At 49.7% G+C, this 25,840-nt stretch overlaps 1 protein-coding gene across 1 annotated transcript in view; it reads left to right on the top strand.

Moving 5' to 3' along the window:
- The window catches only part of MYOCD (myocardin), a 229,281-nt gene that overhangs the window by 181,439 nt on the left and 22,002 nt on the right, over nt 1-25,840 (top strand). The window contains exons 4-8 of the mRNA XM_077834102.1: nt 387-462; nt 7,104-7,265; nt 16,584-16,759; nt 20,233-20,358; nt 25,292-25,536. Of these exons, the coding sequence (XP_077690228.1) occupies nt 387-462; nt 7,104-7,265; nt 16,584-16,759; nt 20,233-20,358; nt 25,292-25,536 (785 nt within the window). The remainder of the gene's footprint in view (nt 1-386; nt 463-7,103; nt 7,266-16,583; nt 16,760-20,232; nt 20,359-25,291; nt 25,537-25,840) is intronic.

Raw genomic sequence — 25,840 nt, forward strand, 5'->3', positions numbered from 1 at the left:
TGGTGAATAGTCATCACACGCGGTGAACAGGGCTCCAGCAGACTTCACATACTGTCAGAACAGCCTGGGCACCAGCAGTGCTGGGGGTCTTGAGGTGCAGCTCTCTGGAGGCTTAAAAGGACAGACCTTACAAGGGCCATCTGCTGAATTGTCAACATTGATTCCAGGAGCATCACTTTGTCTCATTGGGCATCTCCTGTCCAAGTGTTGGCTAGTGCTTGAGTGAATAAGGTACCACTTAACAGCTCACTCAGTGGAGAAAAGCAGTTATTCCCTCTTCCTACGAAAACACGAACAATTCCAATAGCTGAGCAGAAAGAGCCAGCACTATGTAATTTACTAGCTGGAGCTGGTGATCTAACATTCTCTGTATTTCTGTCCTGCAGACTGAGGATTACCTAAAGCACAAGATCAGAAGCAGGCCTGAGCAATCAGACCTGGTCAATATGCACATTTTACAAGGTAAGGCTGGGTGAGCTGTTCCTCACATATTTTTAGATTTCTCCAAACCTTCATCTCTCTTGTGGCCCCAAATCTTCTGTTGCTTTCCTGTTTCTCTGCAAGACACACTTTTAGGGTTACTTTGCCCCAGATCTTGATGGCAATCAGAGTATGTAAGGGGCTTGTAGCACAAGGTATTTCATGTTGTGCCCAGTGCAGCCCTCATCATCTTTAAATAGGCATTGACAGACTGGATCAAATCATGAGGTCCATCTAGCTCAGCATCCTGTGTTTGACAGTAGCTGGCACCTGGTCCATTGGAAGGATTCAATCATTAGAAACAAAGTTAGCTCATTTTGTGATAACTGGGAGAACCGCACGGTGACTTGCCTACCGGGTGTGAAGGTTGCGGATCTCTCAAGACATCCAGATAGACTTATGTATAGTGCTGGGGAGGAGCCGGTGGTCATTGTACATGTAGGCACCAGTGACATAGGGAGGGATAGGAGAAAGGTCCTGGAGGCCAAATTAGGCTGCGAGGTAAGAGATTGAAATCCAGGACCTCCATGGTAACATTCTCTGAAATGCTTCCAGTTCCACGCACAGGACCAGTTAGACAGGCAGAACTGCTGGGTCTCAATGCGTGGATGAGACACGATGGTGTAGGGAGGAAAGATTTAGATTTATTAGGAACTGGGGAAACTTTTGGGAAAGGGGGAACCTATACAGGAAGGATGGGCTCCACCTAAACCAAAATGGAACCAGATTGCTGGCACTTAACATTAAAAAGGTCATAGAGCAGTTTTTAAACTAAGGGCTGGGGGAAGCCAACAGGTGCGGAGGAGCACATCGTTCAGACAGAGACATCCCTTAGCGGAGGATCTACTAATGGAAATACTGATCTGATGAGAAACAGTCAATGATCTGATGAGAGGATCTGATGAGATACAGTCAAATGAAAAAGAGTCCCATTCAATTAGATCACGTGATGGCAGACGTTAAAAAGTGAAAAGAACAGGAGTACTTGTGGCACCTTAGAGACTAACAAATTTATTTGAGCATAAGCTTTCGTGAGTTGAAGTGAGCTGTAGCTCACGAAAACTTATGCTCAAATAAATTTGTTAGTCTCTAAGGTGCCACAAGTACTCCTTTTCTTTTTGCAGCTACAGACTAACACGGCTGCTACTCTGAAACCAGTTAAAAAGTGACAATTTTTAAGTGCTTATATACAAATGTTAGAAGCCTAAATAATAAGATGGGTGAATTAGAGTGCCTCATATTAAATGAGGATATTGATGTAATAGGCATTACAGAAACTTGGTGGAATGGGGATAATCAATGGGACACAGTAATACCAGAGTACAAAATATATCGGAATAGGTCATGCTGGTGGGGGAGTGGCCTATATGTGAACGAAAGCGTAGAGTCAAATGAAGTAATAATCTTAAATGAACCAAACTGTACCATAGAATCTCTATGGATAGTAATTCCATGCTGGAATAATAAGAATATAGCGGCAGGGATATACTTTTGACCACCTGAATAGGATGGTGATAGTGACTGTAAAATGCTCAGGGAGATTAGAGAGGCTATAAAAATTAAAAACTCAACAATAATGGCGGATTTCAGCTATCCCCATATTGACTGGGTACATGTCACCTCTGGACAGGATGCAGAGATAACATTTTCTGACACCTTCCCCCCCCTCCCCGCCAGCACCAGCGGGGGTCCTGGGCCGCATGCCACCCCAGCCCCCCCACCAAAGTAGCTGGGCCGTCCTCCCCCAGCACCCACAGGGCCCCCGAGCAGCCCCTCCCTCAAGTTTTGTTCACTGGAATTTTTAGTGATAGTCATGGACAGGTCATGTGCCATGAATTTTTATTTACCGCCCGTGACCTGTCCGTGACTTTCACTAAAAATACCCATGACTAAAATGTAGCTTTATTCATAAATGATCTGGAAAAAGAGGTAAACAGTGAGCTGGCAAAATTTGCAGATGATACAAAAGTACTCAAGATAGTTAAGTCCAAAGCAGACTGCAACGAGTTACAAAGGAATCTCACAGAACTGGGTGGCTGGGCAACAAAAAGGCAGATGAAATTCAATGTTGATAAATGCAAAATAATGCACATTGGAAAACATAATCCTAACTATACATACAAAAGGAAGGGGTCTAAATTAGCTGTTGCCAATCAGCAAAAAGATCTTGGAGTCACTGTGGATAGTTCTCTGAAAACATCCACTCCATGTGCAGCGGCAGTCAAAAAAGTGAACAGAATGCTGGGAATCATTAAGAAAGGGATAGATAATAAGACAGAAAATATCATATTGCCTCTGTATAAATCCATGGTATGCCCACATCTTGAATACTGCATGCAAATCTCCCCATCTCAAAAAAGATACGCTGGAATTGGAAAAGGTTCAGAAAAGGGCAACAAAAATTATTAGGGCTATAAAACAGCTTTCGTATGAGGAGAGATTAATAAGACTGGGACTTTTCAGCTTGGAAAAGAGATGACTAAGGGGGGATATGATAGAGATCTATAAAATCATGACGTGTGGAGAAAGTAAATAAGGAAGTGTTATTAACTCTTTCTCATAACACAAGAACTGGGAGTCACCAATTGAAATTAATAGGCGGAGGGTTTAAAACAAACAAAAGAAAGTATTTTTTCAAACAACGCACAGTCAGTCTGTGGAACTCTTTGCCAGAGGATGTTGCGAAGGCCAAGATTATAACAGGGTTAAAAAAAGAACTAGATAAATTCATGGTTAGGTCCATCAGTGGCTATTAGCCAGGATGGGCAGGGATGGTGTCCCTAGCCTCTGTTTGCCAGAAGCTGGGAATGGATCACTTGATGATTACCTGTTCTGTTCATTCCCTCTGAAGCACCTGGCATTGGCCACTCTCAGAAGACAGATACTGGAATAGATGGACCTTTGGTCTGACCCAGAATGGCTGTTCTTATGCTCTTAAAGTGTAAGAACCCAGAAGTTGATGTGGAATAATCTGCTTCCCATGAAGTTCAAATCCTAACCCCCAATAGTCAGAGATTGACTTAAACTGTGACAAAGGACATGTAATATTCCTACCTAAATGTTTTAGCGTTAACTCCGGTAATTCTGGATAGTCCAGTTATCCATGTAAATGTCCAATTTCCTAATTTATTGGCCTTGATGATATCCTGTGGCAGCGAGTTCCACAGTCTAATTGTATTTTGTATGGAAAAAGTATTTCCTTTGATCACTTTTGCAATCAGTCTGTGGTGTCCTCCAAGCACATTCCCCAAGTCTTGGGCTCGGGCCGATTTCTGACACTGCTTCCTCTTTCAACATAGCTAGTGTCCCAATAGGGCAGGCAGACTGCTCTGCAGACAATAAATCCTGACTCAAGCCTTCAGTCAGACTCCAAGTGAGCCCTGAAAGGTTGGAGGGGAGCACTCACTTCTCTGGCTGGAAACAGAACTCCTGACTTTCTTGGCAGAGCAGGCAGTGCTAGAGATCTCACACAGAGCCGTAACACACAGGAACAACATGTCGCAAACACACGGAGCAGTCAGGGCAGCTAGGCTCTCGGGTCAGCGCTGGGCCAGTTCAGCCAATGCTGCCAGAGCATCAGCTGAATGACAGGTTGAAATGCTGGAGTGTTCTGTGACTGGGCAGCGAGTACACGCTTTGTGCTGACAGCAAACTCATCTCTCCCTTCTTTCATGGCCCTTCTTGAGTACTTCACAGGTGCCTCCTAATTATCAGGAAGCCTCTTTTCACAGCCCCCTACAGCCTCCCAAATACTGTCCCATTCTGGACACATCTGTTCCCTATCTGCCCCATAGCACAGGGCTCGGAGAGAGAAGGGTGAATGCTGTACTGTTGCCCCGGCAGCCAAGGGGACAGATTAAACAGCTCCGCCAGAGGTCAAGGTTGGCACAAGCCAGCCATGTCCTCCCCATGGGGCTTTTGTCCTAGTTGGGTGCAGGACACCTGGTGTGTTTGAACTCTCTGAGTCTCCAGCTGTTCACTCCTGTGGTTGAGCTTTGCCCTCCTCATCCCTGAAGAAAGGCCACGGCTCTCTGGAGCTCTGCTGGAGCCCACAGCCATCCACAGAGAGGCATTGTACCACGTCCTCCTCACCTTTCACAACAGCCTCCATGCCAGCAAGGATCTTGCGGGAGCCCAAGGCGCTGTTCCTGAAGCACTAGGAAACTAGTCTCACTCCAGAGACACTCCAACCCTGCCCCCTCTCCTCCCACAGAGACCAGGCCCTATGGAGCCCTCACAGAAGGGCTCCCATGGGGCCAGGAGGAAGGAGGGAGCAGGCATTCTCCTAGGCTCTCCTTCACCCTGAGAGTGAAGAGGCATTTGTTATGGCCAGAATTGTTAGGCCCTTGCTCCCTGCATGGGAAGAAGTGGAGGCTAATCCCTTCCCCATGTGCTGGAGTAACGGAGGCCCCCAGTTCCCAGTCACAGGTGCCAGGCTTTAGTGAATGGCCCTCACGTTCCATTGCAGCCTCCTATCTGGGGTGTTAGCCTGAGTTTGCCAGGAGCGTGAGTCACATCCCATAATTCTGGCACTCTGGTTTGGGGCAGCTGTTGAGTAGGAGGTAGATGCTGGCTGATTAATTAGTGCAGTCACCTGAAAACGGTGCAAGCTTCAGTTAACCAGTGACTGGTATGCAGGAGGCACCATCTGCTCTTCGTGTCAGCTGGGATTATAAAGTGAGGACAAACAGCGACAGGAAGTTCCATGTGCTCTCCTGACTAGGCAGCTGCCGTTCTGTGAGGGAGGTGCGAGGGATACCACCTGCATGGGGGACCAGAACACCTGGGTTCTAGTTCTGGCTCTGCCACAGAGCTATTGTATAACACTGGCCTCCCTCTGCCACAGCTGTCCAGCCATATACCTCCAAGATGGCTCACATTATGCCCATTTTACAAATGGGGAAACAAAGGGCTTGGCTACACATCGAGTTATTCTGGAACAGCTCCTGGGAGTCAGTTCACAACCTACCTTAATCTGAATTAATCTGGGAGAGTAGAAGCTTTGCAGAGCAGAACAGCTGCTAAGAGACTTTCATAAGGACAAATGGGGATGACAGGGGTGAATGGCCACTCACAGGGTAGCATGAATTCATATGTCCCATCAGATCTGTAACTGGCTATACAGCACGCTACTGAGACTCTGAGGCTTGCGTTTTCCATAGCCCGAATTTCTTCAAAGAGTAGTTGTATTTGGAACCATAAGGGTGTGCGGTGGTACCTTCAGGTCCAGAGATGTCCCCTGACTTTACTGGCTACTGCAGGTTGGTCACACTTTATATTAAGGGTCCATTTATAAATGGTTTGTAAAGGCTTAGTAAGTGTTCAATAGATATAAGCATGTTGCAGACATTAGTAATATGTGTTTAGGGCTGGTTCTAAACACATTCATAGAAGGTGTTAGCATCATGGTGATAAGCAATCTGTTGACATGTTGGACTTGGTGACAATCTAGAATAACAATTGATTAACCACTTATTAAAACCTCTAGTAATCATTTACCAACTCTTTATAAACCATTTATCAATGGAGCCTTAGGATAAACCAGTAAATTCTGCCGTTTTTTTTCTTGTTAACTTTCCAGAGCCCATCTAGCTCTGGGAGAGGACTCGGAGAGTCATTGTTTCATAGAGTTTAAGGCCAGAAGGGACCATTATATCATCTACTCTGACCTCCTGCATAACACAGGCCATTACATTTTACCCTGTTACCCCTGTGTTAAGCCAACAATTTGTGTTTGACTAAAGCATAATTTGTGCCTTCCAGAAAGGCATCCAGTCTGGATTTGAAGACAGCAAGAGATGGAGAATCCACCACTTCCCTTGGGATTTTGTTCCTATGATTAATCACCCTCCCTGTTAACAATTTGTGCCTTATTTCCAGTTTCAATTTGTCTGGCTAAAGCTTCAGCCGTTTGTGGCTATTTCACTTTTCTCTCCTAGAATGAGAGCCCTTTAGTATCCAGCGTTTTCGTAGTACCCACGAAGGTACTTCTCCACTGTAATCAAGTTACTTTCAATCTTCTTTCTGATAAACTGAACAGACTGAGCTCTGTACATCTCTCCCTCTACAGCATGATTCTCTCCAGCCTTTGAATCATTTTTATGGTTCTTTCTACACACGCTCTAATATTTCAGCATCCAAGGAGCTGGAGTCTGCTCCCATTAGCAGGCAGAGCCAGTCCAGCTCGGGGAGAGGAGCTGGAGACTATTCTGCTCCTACATCACCCACACAATTTTTAACTAAGTTTCATTGCAGACTGTTTATTGATCAGACAGAACCCAGCATAACTCTAGGGTCCCAGGCTGAATTTGCACAGCTGGAATCTAGGGGGAAAAAATCTTTTACTTGATAACTGAGAATTCTGACCTGGGAACCATTGAGAACCATGTGGAGACCCACAATCCATCCCACACACAGTCCTATGTCTAGGGAGCAGTCTAACAGCCAGTGTTCCAGGCTCAGAATACTGGAACTGATCTCTCTGTGTTTACTGCTCTAACCTGAAATGTGTTTTGTTTTGACTGTGATCCCAGAAGGAGAATCTCATTATCACTGAGCGTTCTGTAGCTAGAGCACAGGTTCAGCGGGACCTGGAACTGATGCTTTCAATTTTGGCCTTTTAGACTCAGCTGCAGAGGGGTCCATTCAAGCTACTCAGATGAAGCTGAAAAGAGCCCGACTTGCAGATGATCTCAATGAAAAAATTGCTCTCAGACCAGGTCCTTTGGAGCTGGTGGAGAAGAATATTATTCCTGTTGACTCAGCTGTGAAAGAGGCGATAAAAGGTAGGTCATGAGAGAAGCACGTCTTGTATCGCACGTGTGTGTACAGCACAGATTGATAAGGACATTGATACATATAGTGCAGTACTTAGATATGAGTCCGGCAGGAAATTACCAATACAAAGTTAAGAGTCATAACAGAACCTAAGTTAGCCCATATTATTTTCACTGCAAGCAACCCCAATCAGCAGCACATATATTCTCCTCACCAGGTCTAAGAGGAGAAAGGAAACTGTAATCTCCTCCCAGAAATGTCTCCCATTAAATTGCCTAGGTAAGAGGCTAACATGTTCAGTCACCAGTCTGTGAGTGAGCATCCCCTCCACCTATGTTAGGCATCACAACCCAAATCCTACCCTATGGCTAAGGACCAAGAAGGCACAGCTTCCATCAGCCTGAGCTAGAAAGCCTCAGTGTGTTCAGTCTCTTCCTACCATCCCTTCATCTCACTTGCTCGAAGCAGAGTCCAGTTCCTTCTTTGCACAGCCAGGGGACAGCTGGGGTAAGGAATCACAGAATCATAGAATATCAGGGTTGGAAGGAACCTCAGGAGGTCATCTAGTCCAACCCCCTGCTCAAAGCAGGACCAATCCCCAATTAAATCATCCCAGCAAGGGCTTTGTCAAGCCTGACCTTAAAAACTTCTAAGGAAGGAGATTCTACCACCTCCCTAGGTAACGCATTCCAGTGTTTCACCACCCTCCTAGTGAAAAAGATTTTCCTAATATCCAACCTAAACCTCCCCCACTGCAACTTGAGACCATTACTCCTTGTCCTGTACTCTTCTACCACTGAGAATAGTCTAGAACCATCCTCTTTGGAACCACCTCTCAGGTAGTTGAAAGCAGCTATCAAATCCCCCCTCATTCTTCTCTTCTGCAGACTAAACAATCCCAGTTCCCTCAGCCTCTCCTCATAAGTCATGTGTTCCAGACCCCTAATCATTTTTGTTGCCCTTCGCTGGACTTTCTCCAATTTATCCACATCCTTCTTGTAGTGTGGGGCCCAAAACTGGACACAGTACTCCAGATGAGGCCTCACCAATGTCGAATAGAGGGGGACGATCACGTCCCTCGATCTGCTCGCTATGCCCCTACTTATACATCCCAAAATGCCATTGGCCTTCTTGGCAACAAGGGCACACTGCTGACTCATATCCAGCTTCTCGTCCACTGTCACCCCTAGGTCCTTTTCCGCAGAACTGCTGCCTAGCCATTCGGTCCCTAGTCTGCAGCTTGCATTGGGTTCTTCCGTCCTAAGTGCAGGACCCTGCACTTATCCTTATTGAACCTCATCAGATTTCTTTTGGCCCAATCCTCCAATTTGTCTAGGTCCCTCTGTATCCTATCCCTGCCCTCCAGCGTATCTACCACTCCTCCCAGTTTAGTATCATCTGCAAATTTGCTGAGAGTGCAAACCACACCATCCTCCAGATCATTTATGAAGATATTGAACAAAACCGGCCCCAGGACCGACCCCTGGGGCACTCCACTTGACACAGGCTGCCAACTAGACATGGAGCCATTGATCACTACCCGTTGAGCCCGACAATCTAGCCAACTTTCTACCCACCTTATAGTGCATTCATCCAGCCCATACTTCTTTAACTTGCTAACAAGAATACTGCGGGAGACCATGTCAAAAGCTTTGCTAAAGTCAAGAAACAATACATCCACTGCTTTCCCTTGATCCACAGAACCAGTAATCTCATCGTAGAAGGCAATTAGATTAGTCAGGCATGACCTTCCCTTGGTGAATCCATGCTGAATCAGTCAGGGCTTGGGAGGCACCCCCACGGCGTTAGTGCACAGATACTTGGTTGGCATTTGCTTGGTTGGCTGGTTGGTTTTGTGCCTCTGCCTGAAGTGCCAGGCAGTGGCCAGGAGGACTGGGACAATGAGTATGCCTGATGATGGGGATGAGGGGTCATGCTGTGTGTACCATGTGGGCCTTGGTGCCCCCTGCCACTCCCTGGAGTGTCATTCCACTTACTTAGACTTGTGCAAAGTGGGTGTAAAACGGTTCCCAATCAGAAAGGTGGTGCTTTGCACTCACTCTGCACTGGTGTAAACAGCCTCAAGGCCCAGGAAGGGACGAGTCAGGCCCTGTGTGTCTGCACTGCAGCTCAGCAGTGCCCCAAGAGAGAGCAGCCAGGCTGGGGCTGTTCTCTGATGCAGAGGCCACGGGACTCATGTTAGTGAACACAAGGGGTTTCCTCTCTTCAGGATGCTGAAGACACTCCCCCCTGCATCTCCTGGCTCTCTGGCTCACCTGAGACGAACAGCTTGTCACCCTGGGGTCTTGGTAAGGGCTGGCCCAGGCTGTGCAGTTAGGGCATGGACTGCTCGCTCTGGCACACTAAGCTGCCATGCTGACTCACTAAGGGGATAAAGCCTGCTCAGAGCCCCAGCCCTTTCTGAGTGAAATATACAGGGGCACTTTCCACAGCCAAATGCCCTAGCCCCACGGAGTTCTCTGACTCAGAGCAGTGGCTCTGTGGCACAGCACCCCACGCTGTCACTCGGTAATTTGGGGTTTGGAACAGCCCTGGGGAGCCTGGCAATGGCCAGTGGGAATGGCGGGAGAGCTGTGGACTAGGAAATGCAGGTTGCAGTGCTCAGGCAGATGCAGGGTCAGGACTGCTACTACCCTGTCAGCCTGCAGATAGCACCTGCGGGAGGGATGGAGCCCAGCCCAGCCGTGCTCTCTGTTAGTATTTCTGCATGGGGCTGGTACTGTTCCAGACACCCAAATGAAAAGGCACTTTCAATCCTGCCAGCATCACTCCCAATACAGGAAGTATCTGAAGGCGAGAAACGAGAGACCCAACAGATCCCAGCAGTGACAGGCCAAGAAGGCTTATCTGTACACAATCCTGGCCCATTCATGGAGGGATCTGATCCAGCTCTACTAAGTCTTGCTATTGACTTGAATGTGGCCCTGAGAGCTGGTCCCATGCAGCCCAAATTCCTTGTTCAATAACACTCAGTCACTAATTGTCACGGATTATTTGCACTGGCCTGCCAGTTATGTGTGCAGCCCAGTGAGGGCGTTCAGTGTCCTGGTTAGTGCTCAGGGTGACCTGGAGCCAGTGGTAGGGGCTCTGCTCACCAGGAACTTAGACTCTTTGGCAATATTGACTTTAGAATGACACAGGAAGTGGTGTGAGAAGCAGGAAGCTCTTTGACTCTTGGTTCGGCTAAGAACACAGCATGTAGAACCTGAGCTATTCCAGCCCATGCTGAGCCAACTCGGCAAAGCATTGTTGAGCAGAGTGAAGCCTGCAAATTTCCCATGCTGTCATGTGCAGAGGTTTCCTTTCTTGGCCCCTGTTATTGTCACTGTTCTGGTCTTGGTATATTCTGCTCATGGTGAACCACAATGTGCACCTTTAAGGCCCAGTGTTGTACGGGTCACACCACTATAGTTCAGGGTCCAGTGTCATGCCCTGATTTCTCATGGTTGTAACTTTTCAATACACTAGCCTGAAATGTTTCGGGCTGGGTGCCTGCCTGAAGATTGTTGTTTTTTTTAAAGGGAGTTTAAGACAAATCTCATCAGCCGTTTTTAAATGATGGAAGAGTGGAAAAAATACATTTCCTACTTTACAAAAACTCCATAGCCATGTCTTTGAATGCAGCTGTGTCAGAAAGAGCTGAGGTTTGGAGGCTGGAAGGTTGCTGGGGGAAGAGTGCTCGAGGAGGGTTAGGGCCTTTGCCCAGCTGGAAAACAACCTATGGTAGGCACACTTGCAAAAGGCATCCTGGTCATGGCCTGTGCATTGGGATGTGCACACTAACCCACCTGGGAATCATGGACTCCAGGGAACCCCCCCCTAGCATGAGGGAGGGTGGTTTGGAAACCTGGGTCAGAGGCTGTGCTCAGACTTTGCTCAGTTCCTGGCTCCTCCCTTGCCCACCAAGCAACACGAGAGCGTACATTGATCTCAGGCCTTAAAGGTAATAGACAATGGACAAGAACGTGGCTTTGTGCTCTGTGCCCTTCTGTGATACACCAAGACAGCCTGCAAGGTTTTTCTTCCCAACCATTTTCTGCTTGTGGAATGTCTGGGATTTCACGGGTTTTTCTACCACAGATGAGCCAATGAGGGCCTCAGTCTCTTCTCACTGACCCCAGCATACATCAGGAGTAAGTGGAGTTAGCTGAGCGTAAAGCTGATATGAGGTCAGAATCAGACACCTGGCATGGGACCTTTCTGAGCTCACAATAAACTGGGCAGGTGTGTCTGAATCTTGAACAAAGAGAGCCTTTCTCCTAAGTGCTTGTTAGGGGCTTCAATTAAATAGGGCTTAACAACCAAAAATTTTAAACGGTCTTACTAAAAATGTCTTCCCCTGTTCAAAAGCTTAGAGTCATTCTCTTGTCAGGCCCTGCAATGGCAGCATCAGGGTAAAAATATGAAAAAGCACAATGTGTCCTTAAAATCAGCTTAATCTAGTCTGGGCCCACCAGCTCCAAAACATCTGAATCGTAATCCTATGATTATTGCATGACATCACTACGGGGCAGAGCTGGGTTGTTTGGGTGCCTTACCTGTGCTTTGCCACATATCAGCATCTTTGAATTTCTATTAAGAATTACCCCGATGGTGTATTTCCTGGGTTTATAACACTTTGTTTTAGAATAATTACAACGTACTGGTAATGGGGTTTTGCCCTAAATTAGTAATATGTGCTCTCAGCCTTAGCTCCAACTGATCACAGATTGTGTCTGGAAATTAATACCTTATTATTTGAGAAATCATCCATGGCCACACAATTCAAGAGTGTGGTCTCTAGCCAGCCTCAACTCCTGCCAGCAGAAATGCAGGCTGAGAGCCTGCCTGACACAGCAAGTCTTCCTGCAGCAGGCTCAGAGGGGTGGAAGGTGCCTGCAATCCCTACTTTAAGAAGGCTTGGAGCTAGCTGGTGCAGCTTGACAGTGGGATGGCACTGCCCTGGGAGAGGTGTGGCCAAGGTGCCCAGGAATGCACTGATTTAACCTCTCTCCTAGACAACTTCTCCGTGATGGGCAGAGGAGCCCCCACCATGAGTTTAAGGTGTTCTTCCCAGCAGAACAACCAGGAGACGGTTTGCCTGCCCTGGGGGTGAATCCCACCTGGGCACAGCAACCAATGGGTGAATTTACCCTTTATTGACTGTTCAGACACAAGGGGGCAGAGTCAAGGGCACATCCTTAAACAAACCTTCTGGGGTTCTTGAATGCTGAGCGCTGAACTGTGCAGCACGACATGATGTTAGTGCTTGCCTTTAGATTTATGTAGCAAAATGCCTAAGTCAAAGGAGCAGCACGGTGTGTTTGCCAGGTCCATGATTCCCCTGGGGGTCTGCAGCCCAGGCTCGGACACGGAGCAGAGAGGAACACTGCTATTCTGAAACTCTGAGTCTTTTGTTTTTGCAATACCAGAAAAATGACGGGGTTTAAAATTGTCTTACTGTAACCTTGGAATTTTAAATGTTTATACAGTGGAAAGTATAGTTGACATATTCATCTAATCACATCCAACAGGGTGAAAGAAAAGTGCTGAAGCCAGTCTAGATCCCTAATGTCCCAGCAACAGGAGGCTGCCTGTGCTCCACATAGCTGAGGGGTGATCTAATAGCCTTTTTTACCAGGTCCTTGTCATCACTCTGTCCAATGCACTCAGGAGGACAATATGCAGTACACTAAAAACAGCCCCAAGCAAACACCATCCTGCCTGAGATTACAGCAGAGGCATGGGATCATGAAACAACATGGATAGCCGCAGATTGCAGTGAGAGCAAGAGAGATAAGCCGAGCATTCCCCTCTCCCCGCTCCATGCAGACCCTTGGTATCAAGACGTGAAGTAAGAGGCAGCACATTCCAACCATGCTCTGGAGTGCCATGTTGTCCCTGACTGAGGTCCCCTCGGCTCACTTGTTTGGTGTGTATCGCCTCTTGGAGGGGATTTAAATGCCTCCTAATTGCCAGCCCAGCTGTATTATTAGGAAAAACTATTTCAGTAGGAGGGTGGTGAAGCACTGGAATGGGTTACTTAGGGATGTGGTAGAATCTCCATCCTTAGAGGCTTTTAAGGCCCGGCTTGACAACGCCCTGGCTGGGATGATTTAGTTGGGGATGGTCCTGCTTTGAGCAGGGGGTTGGACTAGATGACCTCCTGAGGTCTCTTCCAACCCTAATCTTCTATATGAGGCTAAGGATGGTAATGTGTTGGAATTTGATAGGGTTCCTTCAAAGCTCCAGACAGCAGGAAGACTGAAGGTGGATAATTTGCCATCTGTCATGCTATGTCACCCAGTTCTCAGGACAGCGCTCACCAAGACAGCAATTGTCACCACCTGAGCACCCTGCCGTTGAGTCAGCTCTCGGCATCACAGAAACCCCACAGTATTTGAAGCTCCTGTGGCTATTTTTTGGCATATTTTGGTGCAACACTGCTCCATGCCCTTGCCTGCGCACCCTTCCTAGACCTCCCATGGTATCTTAAGAATAAAAGGTGCCATCAGCTTCCACAGGTTCCCACCAGAAAAGCTCCCTTTCCTGGCCTTCCCAGAACCAGCAGCTGGTTTCAACAGGCCTAGAACAACCATTCTGTGCTGCATGACACCTAATTTTGGTTTCTGGGTGTTGCTGGCTCCTGCAGCTTCCCTGGCACAACAGTTCTTAAGGCTTATGGTGACAGAGAAATCCTTGAACCAGTGACCTGCACTGACAGGGAGGGTGCAGACAGGGTGCCCACCGGGTGCAATGGAGTATGTTAGATCCTGGCAGAAGCCAGGCAGGCAGCACGTGCACTTCTGGAGGGAGCGCAGCCTGTCTGCAGCCTGGAAATCACAACCTGACAGCCTTGGGAGGGGAACACAGCCCATTGCTGGAGGGAGACAGCAGCAGCTGCAGCAGGCAGATCCAGGGCAGTGCCCTGCAGGCAAGAGGATGGCATGGAGGAAGGAGCCCACTGAGACAAGTTTACCTCATTATCCCTCTCCTTGGCTGCCCTGGGGCTGAGGTTGCGGGGTTTGTTCCAATAGTTGGAGCCCTTGTGCTGAGGATATTTGCACCCTGGAGACCCTGGCAGCCCTACCAAACCACTTGTGTGTTACTCCTGATACATGAATGTTAGTGGGACTGGAGCCCTTCGAGCCCAGTGCTAGGAGTACTGCGGCTCATGGCTAGGCGAGCAGCTCCCAGACCACTAGAGTGCGTAGCCCAGCACTTAGCCAAGCTCTGCACTGGGGGACCTGTAACTATGGTAACTAACAATGCTCCTGTGGTATTTCCTCCCACCATGTGCCTTGGGCAGATGAGCACAGACTCCAGGAGCTCCCCTAGTGCATAGCTGGCGACAGCAGGGCCAGTGACTTAGCAAGCTATTCCACACACATGATGGAGTCTCTCATCTGCTTTCTCCCTCCGGAGAACACACCCTGTGCAAAGAGAATGGGCGATAATGCCTATCTGGTCAGACAGAAGGCAGAGGTCAGAACACGTCGAAGTGTGTTGGTGAGAAGCTGCACACTGCTAGGCTTGGAGCACGGACAGGTGGACCACTCTTCCCCAGCCCTTCCTCCTTCCGCAGCTGTCCCCGAGCTATCTGAGTGCAGAGCTGCATGATAAGATTGGGCAGCATATGACCACAGCATATGACCACAGCATATGACCACAGTAATCCTTCTGTTACCCACCTTCCTGCCTAAGCCTTCCAGGGGGGTCTTGCAAAATAGCCTTGCTTTTTCAGCACTTTGCTTATCAGCACAACCCTGGGGTCAAGAGCTCTTGTCCATCTGAGTGGGGGACACTGCCCTGGGAATCCTCTGGACCAGGCTTTGGTGGGATTCCGGACGGGACGCGCAGTTAGTCATTTGGAGCATTTCTTCCAACTCTTTGTACTTTGTGCAGAGAAGCCAGGGGAGGGGAGGGGCCTGGAGATTTGAGACCTTTGTTTGATTCACGCCTTGGCTTCTCTGCGGAGGCTCCAGACAGGCTCAGTGCATCCATTGGTTTTGTGATTTAAACATTTGTCCAGTGGGAGGAGGACCCCCCCCCCAGTCATTTCACACAGGCTGCTGGGCACTAGCCCCTCTGGTGAGAACAGTTTCACATACCTCTGGATTCAAAGCAACTACCTAGGTGGGAAACACTCACCCCAAGCTACTTCCTGAGTCTACCAGTCCTAGCGTTCTTTGGAGATGAACACCACACTCCTATTCTGCAGTTAAGTACCTCAATCTGTATTCAGGCTCATAACCCCACAACCTGATTTGCAGAGGTGCTGAATACCTGCAGCTCCCATGGACTACACTTGGTGCAGTAGGGGGTCTATTACACTATTTCCCAGGCTCCAATTGCCTAGCCAAGTTCCTAGGATCCCCCACTTTCCCTAAAGACCCTGAGTCAACAGCATCCCATTCACTAGAGGGGAGCAGAATCACTGTGCTGCGTTTGCCCACGAGAGTGTCGCTCACGAGTGTGCTGCCTCCACAACATGCCCAGTGAGGCCAGTGAGAGAGCAGGAGCCTGGGTCTCCGTATTTTTGCACATCCATGTTGGGAGGACACATATTAGGGCTTAATGATTGAAATGCCCCAAGTTTCCAGGGCCTGATCCCCACAGCCTGCTCTGGAGCAGATGGATACAAATGGGAAACAGACAGACACATCTGAAATAAAATCAGTTCAAAGGATGATAACCAGAATAAGCCAAAATCCGTCTGCAGCGTAGAGATTTCAATGGGGCAGGTTTTTCAAAATCTCTCCCTACTGCCCTCTGTGACGCTCTTCCCTGTCTCTCTACATGAGCCTGCAGGGCACTGTCCTCTGGCGCTCCTGCAGTCTGAGCAGCTTGCCTGACCTCTCCCCTCATGGACTCTCCATCTCAGCTCAGATCTCAGCTGCACTTCTGTGAGCCCCTTACTAGAAGGCCCAGATGTGTACAGAGTATTAGGCATAAAACGGGCACAGAGACACCAAAACCTGATATGATTTTCCGGGAGTTGTTTCTTGGGCACTCCAATGGGATGCCTATGTTTGAACACTTGTATGAAAGATGCTGCACAAAATACAGCTCCACATCACAGCCAGGAATATCTGAAATGCCCATACTGGAATCAGGGCACTGTTCCCAGGGGCTATTGCTCATTCCATCAAAATCACCCTCCCCTCCTCAGCTGTGCTCAATGTGCTCCCACACCAGGTACTGGGGGCTGGATTTGTGTATTGTAGGGGGTTTGGTATAGCCGCTGAAATGGTTCGTTGCACACGTTGCTATGGCTGTCTCTGTTTACGCACCACTGACCCATTGCCTTTGTTTCACTTGTTAAGGTGCCCAGGGGAGCTTCTCTAAATCAGCTGATGCTTTTGCCTTTGAAGAAGACAGTAGCAATGATGGCCTGTCTCCAGAGCAGGCCAGGAGGGAGGATTCGCAGGGTTCCACAGAATCAACAGCAGGCACCAAAAATTCAGAGGCAATTTCCTCTGCCACATCAGGGACAACTCAGGTAAAAAAAAAAAAAAAGTGTTCTGTGGGCAGGCCAGGGCTTGGCCCTGGGAGCCAGCTTGCGGAAGCCTGTCCCCTCTGCCCAGCGAGGGCATTCGGACATCCACCCAACACTCTGAATGCAGGAATACTCTGCACCCCATGGGGGGCGGGAGTGCTCATCCCCTTGGGCAAGCGACGCCCAGGGCTCAGGAACTTACTGCTGAGTTACTGTGGGGCTGCACTGCAGAGCCCTCCCGAAAGCTGCTCGCAGTGCTGACTCTTCTCTCTCCCCCTTGCACGCACCCCCTAGAGCAACCTTCAAGCGAGGGCTTTAAACAACCTCCTTCCACCCGTCCACATGGTCATGGGGAAGCGTGTGCTTACTAGGGAGGAGGCTGATTCTGCCTCCGTCTTAGTCCATACTCAGGAGACCATCCCTATGCCAAGAGTCCCACAGACTGCAATGGGCTCAGAGAGGTTCTGCTCAGTGTGAGCAAAGGAGGCAGAATCTGGCCTTGGGAAGCTAGCATAGTACCCTCCTATATAGAGTGGAGACAGGGGGAGCAATGCCTAGGCTGACCATCCCTGGGAGCTCTCAGACTGGCACAGGCTGCTTAAAAGAAAGCAGAGATGTGACCTGCCTGGCTCAGCCTTCCTGTACAGCCAGCTGCCCTGGAGTCTCCATGGAGCCTAACTGCTTCATTGCTTCCTTTGATCTATTTCTTTGCTTTATATCTGGGCTGGAAGGGACAGAGAGAGAGCATCTAGCTCGATGCCGCATGCTGTGAAAAGGCTCACTCACTCCCAGCCCAGCCTGCCCTGGCAAGGGGCATTCAGGTCAGAGAGTGAGAACAGGTGACTGATGGGCAGTGTGGTCATGTGGGCATGGAGGAAAGAACAGAGGCCAAATGTTTGTGTAGCCTGCAGGATCTGTGGGGCAGCAAAGGCCCGGTGCATTTCCAAAGTTTCCATTGGTGCCAGATGCTTTCTGGAAGATGCTGCAGCAGAATCCCACGCACCGATCTTGCAACTCACATGAACAGCCTCTGCTGTGACAGTGCCTGATGTCCAGTTCCAGTCCCTGCCATCACTCAAGAGGGGCAAGGCTCTACCCAAACATTTCTGGCCCTTTCAGGGGGTCTGACTGAGTCTGGCTGTAGAAGAGGGGGCAGTGCTTATCTTTCTTCCTGTCCCTACTGCTCTAGGATGCAAATGCCTTTGCTGTGGCTTCCCCTCTGCCCTTTCTATTGGTCACTAGGCATTCGGTGTTAGTAGTTATTATTTGTATCACCGTAGCACCTAGATTCCCTTGTAGTTTTGGCAGCTTTAAGCATGTCAGCAGCTTTTCTCCTTGGAGACCACAGACAGGAGAGGAATCGAGGCTGAAAGGCTGTGAGGCTGAAAGGGTGAGGCTTTCCAGACCCAAGGGGCAGCAGGGGGCATGGGGAGTGGGTACAAGCAGACAGTAGAACTGGCTAGCAGTGGGGCTGTAATGCTCTTCTCCAGACAAATCAGCTGGAGAGCTGGGCTTTGCTAACTAGCATCAGTGTGCGGCCAGTGCTGTAACTAGCAGGTTGTCAGTCAGCAGCGCCCCCAGAGTGACGTCCCCGGGTCTTGATGCGTCTCTGTAACTGCATTCTGAGGTAGTGGCTGTGCACATGGCTCTAGGGGGAGGCCTTTCCTTCCTCAGCATCTCCCCAGCATTTGACAGTAATTAATACCTTTGAAGGAGATCAACTCCGTGAAAATGGGGGACTGCAGGCCACTCCGGGAGCCACACAGAGCGCTGCTCCTGGGAGAGAGGGTCAGCAGCTGCTGTGGGGATGAAGCTGCAGGCCATGCTATGTGCATGCATCCCCTGTCAACCTCCAAGGGGAAAGGGCAGCCCCCAGCGGACAATTCCATGAGCCTTGCCCAGGGTCCCCAGGGAACTTGCTCTGACAGGGACTTAATGAGACAAATGAGGACCCAGACTCAGGATCCTGAAAAAATAAACGTGCTTTCTCTTTAAATCCACTTGTGAAGCATGGGCTAGTGCAAGATCCCCGGGCAGGACCCACTCTGAATGCACAGGCTGCAGGCAGGGGAAAGCAGGAGGATATCAGTCTCTGGTCGTCCCAGGGAGCACTGGGGTGTTCTGCAAAAGATCCTGAGATATTGTTAACCTGCCAGTGACGGATTCTTGGCTAGGCAACTCTTCTCCATTCCAATGTCTTTGTTACACAGCGTACTTGGCATCGGGTACCTCAATTTTCCAAGCACTTATGGCAGGTAGCCAAATGATTGTCCATTTGGTTTGTCTAATTGTATCGGCCTGATGAAACGCTATTGGTGTGAGACACATATAAACGAAGGCAGGGCATCAGGAAGGTTTGTTCTGACTTGCACTGAAAAATCACTGTATTCCAAACAAGCTTCTAGGAGAAGATGGATACAATTGCACATGCAAGCTGCCTGTGTGGGATATCCCATGAGGGCGATGACTGCAGGGCTCCAGTTAGGAGCAAGATTTCATCCTGTCTCTTAGTTTGTTTCCTCTGTTTGACAGAGCAGTCTTTGCAAACTGGGTTTTGGTGGCTTGGGTGAGTCCTGAGGAACAGAATCCGTCGGTTCTCATGGCGCTGGAGTGTTTAATTGCTGGTAGCATGATACCAACAGCTGCCCATGTACAGTCTAGCCCTGGTGCGGAGGCTGCGTGTGGGTAGTGAATGGGGTTTGACACCGAGCAGGGAAGGTCTCAGGTCTCGTCCACGCTCCCCCTTATTCCCAAGGCTGGAGTATGGGAAGAGAATGGGAGTGCCCAAGGAGACTTCACCCTCAGTGGTGAGATCCAGGCTTAGAGCTCACTCCTGGTACGAGGAGCACTGGAGGTGCCTGGTGGCTGTGCAGCAGCACTCTCATTAGTGCAGGACCGAGGGCCTCTGCCTGCCTCTCGGGTTCAGCACTTCAGGTCTGGCTGCACCACAAGCTGGAGGTGTGATACCCATGCAAGCTTGGAGGCAGCTACAGAGCTAATGATAGCAGTGTAGCTGCAGCGGCCCGGGTAGAGGAAGGGGCTAGTCATCCCGAGTATGACCCGTCTGAGATGCTAGGTACATACTCGGGGTGGCTAGCCCCTCCCGCCACTTCCACTGCCGCAGCTACACTTTGGTTTCTGGCGAGTTAGTGTGAGTATATCGACCTGAGCTGGAAACAATATCCCTGGCTCAAAGGATAGCCCCACCCTAGAGGTGATAGCTCCAGAGGCTGCAGAGCCATCACTGCAGTCCGCACATGCCCTGAGGCAGGCAGCTAGTGCATGTTCAGGAGGATCCCCAGCAACACCGTGCCAATCAGCCACAGACCGCTGGGAGGCTCACACCCACTTAGGGTGCTGGCTCCATGACTAGAGAGGGAACGTTTTTCCTCACATGACAATGTTTCTTAATGCTGCTTCCTATATTCCTGGACATTAGGTGCCACATGCTAATGGCGACTGATTCTTGATTCCAGGATCATTCCCACAGCTCTGAAAACAACGTGACTGACCTGAAATCGGTGCAAAACAGCCAGTGTGAAAGCCCGAAGCAGGTGAACGGCCAGCAGAGCCCACCCCTCCCGGTGCCTGCGGTGGTGAAGGTAACGTATCTACCCCATCGCCTTGCGAAGAATGACAACACGGCTAGCTGAGTTTTGCTGATTAAAGTTTAGCTACATTTTCTTAATGCACTTTAGCAGCCAGTTTCAACCCACAGTAATGAAACCCTGCCCCAAGGCTGCATAGGCACCTATGTGTCTCTTCAGAAAGTGCTGCTGTCCATAGGAAGAGTGGATTTTGATACTAATGCACATTTCACATAATTGTAGAATATTACAGTCATGATAGATAGATAGATAGATAGATAGATAGATAGATAGATAGATAGATAGATAGATAGATAGCCTCTCCTGCAAGGTGTGGCTTACGCTTCCTCTGTTCTCTCTCTCTCTCTGGTGCTTGCTATTACTAATATTAGGAATGACTTCTCCCCTCTACTCATGTGGGCTGGGCTAGGTCATGGGTTCTTTTCTGGCACCTGGTGTCTTCACCCAAGGTGACTCCTCACTGGGCCATGCAAAGGAATGACACTCCCAAAATAACAGAATAACAAACTCCCAATTCCTCCCCCGCTCTGGCTCCTTCCCCTGGCACCATCTCAGGCAGATAGTATGCCAAGGCTGAGTCCCGAGGTGGAGCACTGCAGCATTGTGGCACTGGCTGGCTTAAATAAAAGTCGTCTGATTTTATTTTTCACCCCTGAGAGGGGCAGACCCTTTCCCAATCCTACCAGGCTCACTGCTCCCTGGCCTGGGATCCTCCTTGAGTCTCAGCTGGCTCTTAGTAGCCAGGCCAGACCGCTTTGCAGGATACTGTCACTGCAGGGCTGGAGCTGCCAGATCCATGCAGCTAGATCTCACAGCAGAGCCAGAATGCTCTGTGGGAGGAATGGCAGCTCAGCAGGGAGACCCAGCTTCCAAACCAAAACCAAACTTCAGCTATTTCTCTGAGTCAGGCTGTCCCCTGCTAGGGGCTATACAGCGCCCACTTGTCATTGGTCCATGGACTGCTTGGTCCAGATCACCCCATGCAGAAGTCTCCCTCTTGGCCCAGCAGGATTCCTTCTGTCCCCACCCCAGCTCAATGCATGCTGGGAAATGGGGTCAGAAGTCTCTGGTAGCCATTATAGTTGTAGTCCTTTTGGTATGGCCTCCTTGGGTATGTCTACACTACAGATGAAGCCCAGGTTTGTGGGATCCGGAGTTATGTGCTTGGTGTTTCCAAGCCAATGCTTGAGCGTCCATGCTGCATTTTAAATCTGGGTTTACAGCTGCTGGATCCTGTCTCTCAGCAGGACTCAGGCTTTGACCCATCTCCAGCAGGCTCCTAGAAGCCAGGTGCTTGCTGACCAAGTCAGACTGATTTGTCTGGCGGTGGAAGGGGCTTGTGCATTGCAGTGCAGACATACCCATAGAGACTCAGTCTGGCACTTCAGGAGCTGGCAAACCCCAGAAAATGCTCTGTCCCCACCCAGCCTCCAGATACGCAACTCTTGGCTCCGTAAATGAGAGTGCATTGTCTGTTTGTGGCTTCTGAGCCAGTGCAGAGGGAGGGAGGGAGCAGCTAGGACCCAGGCCATGGGACAGGCTGGCTCGGCCCCCCATCCTGAAGAGCTTGACAAGGAAACAAATGCAAGGCAGGATATGGGCCAGCAGCTCCTAGCGTGATGATGTGAAGATTCTTGATGAGCAGAAGAGACGGGAGGCTGATTGAAGAGGAGGGTGTAGGGGGAGATTTGAAAGGGAGGTTTTTGGCAAGTGGACTTTAAAGATCAATGCCAATACCCTGAATGGCACCCAGAAGTAAGCAGGGAATCCATGTGGGCTCTGAACTGCAGGCAAAATGTCCTTATTTTGCCCAGCAATAACAAGAAAGCAGGCAGCCACATTCTGCACCAGGACAAGATTCTGAGTGGTCTTTGAGGGGACCCCCATGCTGAAGGGACTGCAGTGATCTAGTCTACAGAGATACCAGCCACCATCACCACACCAACCATAAACAGGCCCTTCTGGTCACCTCCACCAGCTGGGAGTGTAAGAGAAATCCCTGCTCCAGAAGTGCTCTACATGGTGAACCCCACATAAGGATAAAAGATGTACAGTGCTCCTCCATCCAGACCATCAGTCCTGAGATGCTCTCCAGATGCTACCTACTAGAACCACCTCTGTCTTGTCTGGACTGAGCCTTTGCTTAGCTTGTTCCCAGGCCGGGATCACCTGGAAAAGTTTGCATAAACACTCCCCTTGTTCCCACTGCCCGGGACATGTCTCACAGCACACATTGCTGCCCTGAAAGACCACTCACCCCTTGATGCTGGGATCTCATTATCATGGTCATTGTTTTATTAGAGTTATCAGCATGCCAAGCCTCAGGGTCACAGAGGAGTTCAATACAGTGCGTTAGAGGGCTGGGCTCCTCGCACTCAGAGCAGCACAGTCCGTAGTGAGTGTGACTTCTCAGTCCCCCAGCAGTACATTGAATTAGGCTAATCAATGTAAATGAGTAGATGAGTAAGAGGACTGGCCTCAGATGAGGATTTTAGTTGCTTTAGAGAAAGCAGCTTTTGGTGCCTCACTGAGCAGGATTTATGCAATGTTGTTGTAGCCATGTCAGTCCCAAGATATTAGATTAGACACGAAGAAGAGCTCTGTGTAGCTCAAAAGCTTTTCTCTTTCACCAACAGAAGTTGGTCCAATAAAAGATACTGCCTCACCCACCCTGTATCTCTGAGCAGGATTTAGGCCTTTTGAACAAACAGCTGTGAGAAGAGAGGATGTTATTAAGTCATAATACTCCTCTGACACCCTCAATGCTATTCTGCTGTCATGCATGGGCAGATCTCCCAATGCAACATGATTAGTGGACACCCACTGGGAGGTCCAGGAATGGAAAGGAAGCAGAATATCAGAGTCACAATCTGCCAGGCTGACCTGAGAGCAGAACTTTAACCAGAGAAATGCAACTTAGTAAAAATTAACCAGGTCCTTGGTGCACGTGTTATCCCTATAGTACAATGAAATGTACTAATTCAGTCTGTAAATCAGTCTGTAATCCCCAATGCCCAAGTGACTGCAAAGCCTGGTATAAAGCTTGTTTGCTCATTCAGGAAAGACAATGGGGACTATCTCTGCTTAGTTTGCTGCAGGTCCCCTCATTTTCCATTGACTTTAATGATCTAGATAATTGCACACTGGAATTTTTTAATGGAAGCACTAAAATCAAAAGAGTGAAAACCCCAATTATTGTCCTGCTCTGCACAGGAGACCCCAGGGCTGGTGTGCTGCTCTCCCTGCATGAATGGAACTCCGTAGTGGATCCCATTTAAGAGCCACCATGAAGGTCAAGGAGTAGAATTGTGCCCTGTGAGAAGCCCTGGATATTGAATTCTGACACAGTCTCAATGTGAGCAATTCTCTAGGTTCTGAGTATTAGATAGCCCCACCAGCTACATGGAGAGGGAAAAGAATACAAACTAGGAATGCAAAATTCAAGATAGAAGGGAAGCTCCTTGGATACTATTGGTTCATCTGGTGTGACTGGAAGCAGGTGCGTCACTTCGGTGATTGTCACTTAGAGACAGGAGTGGTCTCCAGATTTGGGGCCTTGGCATGTAGGCAGAGCCCTGGAGGGGAAGGACCACTTGGGGCTCACCATTAGGATCAGGTGACAGTGCTGGGCTCAGGACATTACTCCTAGGGGAATTCTGCACCACTGCTCATGCGCAGAATTCAGATTTCTTTGCTTTCCTGCAGAAAAAATAACTTTCTGACAGGGAAGCAAAGGGAAGCTGCAAGAGCAGTCACGCACCACTCCCTAGCACAGCAGGTACATCATTTCATGCACCCGGAGCAGCTGGCAGAGAGCTAAATCACCATGGGGCTGGGGACACCCCAGCCAGTGGCTTCTACCCTGAGCCAGGATCAGATGCTAGTCCCATCTGGGCTGGAGGCAGGAGAAGACAGGACTTCCTCTTCCCCTGCAAGGAGTGTCTGGGGCTGTGTCAGACCCACCCCCAGAAACCTCCCGCAGCTGCAGGAAGCTCAGCATCCTCCCCTGCTTCCTGCCCCCATCGCTCCTCATCTGTGTGGGGAGGGGTCATTGTACAGGCAGCTGCTCCCCCATCCACCCCACCCCTATGCATCCGGACCTCCCATACCCAGACGCCCCTGCCAAGCCTTACCATGTACATTCAGAACTCCCCTAGCCCTCCATACCTGAACCCCACCCCACTGAACCTCAACCCCTGCATCTGGAGCCCCCTTTCACACAGACCCTCTGCCTCTGGACCCCCACCCCTGCACCCAGACCACCACCCACTGAGCTCCCTCCACTCAAACCCCCACCATGATGCCCCAGTCTCTGCACCACCCTGAGCCCCCACATCCAGACCCCCAACTAGCTGCACCAGACTCCCACCCCACCAAGCCCCACTCCCCCACACCCAAACCCCTCTGCTGAGCCCCAACCACCTTCACCTGGAAGCCCCTGCAGAGTCCCATTGCCCCTGCACCTGGAACACCCCCAACGAGCCTGTGAGCATCCAGATCCCCCCACACCTAGACCCCCCCACTGAGCTGCCTGCACCCAGATTGTCCCACACAGAATCCTCTCGCCCCACACCTGGATCCTCCCACACTGAGCCCCTACATGCTTGGATCCTGCCTGGTTGAGCCTGCCTGCCCCACACCTGGTGCGCCTGGTGCAGAGGGGCAGGGCCCCAGGGTGTTTCTGGGGCAGGCCCAGGCCTTGACAAATAAAACTTGTAAAATTTTAAAATAATGTGCACGTAATTTTTAATTTTTTGGTGTAGAACTTTTAAATTCTTAGCGCAGAATGTCCACAGGAGTACAGACATTCCCATCCTCTGGTTCCAGGTCTCTAAATTCATACATATGAATGTCATCACTTAGCCAACTCCAGCTCAGGGCCTGATTTCTCAGATAACCCCTGTTCTTTTCTCTGTATGACATGCAGTCAAAATCGTCCAGCGACAGCAAGAACCGCCACAAAAAGCCCAAGGACGCCAAGCCGAAGGTGAAGAAGCTGAAATATCACCAGTACATTCCGCCTGACCAGAAAGCGGAGAAGTCTCCTCCGCCCATGGACTCAGCCTATGCTAGGCTCCTCCAACAGCAGCAGCTCTTCCTGCAGCTACAAATCCTCAGTCAGCAGCATCAGCAGCACTTCAGCTACCCGGGACTTCCCCAAGCACAGCACAAGTGAGTCAGCAGCCTGTGAAGAACAATGTCTGCACAGTAGACTGCGACTTAGATGTTTTGGGGGGCTTTCTAGGCTCTCCTGCAGGTCCCTCCTCGATGCTTATGTGCCTGTTGGTGCAGCATAGCAGGGATCTGGAAGCACAGTTTGAAAATGTTGCGCTGGTCACATCCAAAGCGTTATTCTGATTGGGCAGATGGAGGGATGACAGCCACATAAAGCCTCCTTTGATCCCCCTGAAAATGGACAAGGAAAGATAAGCCTCCTCAGTCCTCTCTCTGCAGCCCCATGAACTCTGCAGGCTCT

Source organism: Eretmochelys imbricata, chromosome 14, assembly GCF_965152235.1.
Source record: "Eretmochelys imbricata isolate rEreImb1 chromosome 14, rEreImb1.hap1, whole genome shotgun sequence".
Taxonomy (NCBI): Eukaryota; Metazoa; Chordata; order Testudines; family Cheloniidae; genus Eretmochelys; species Eretmochelys imbricata.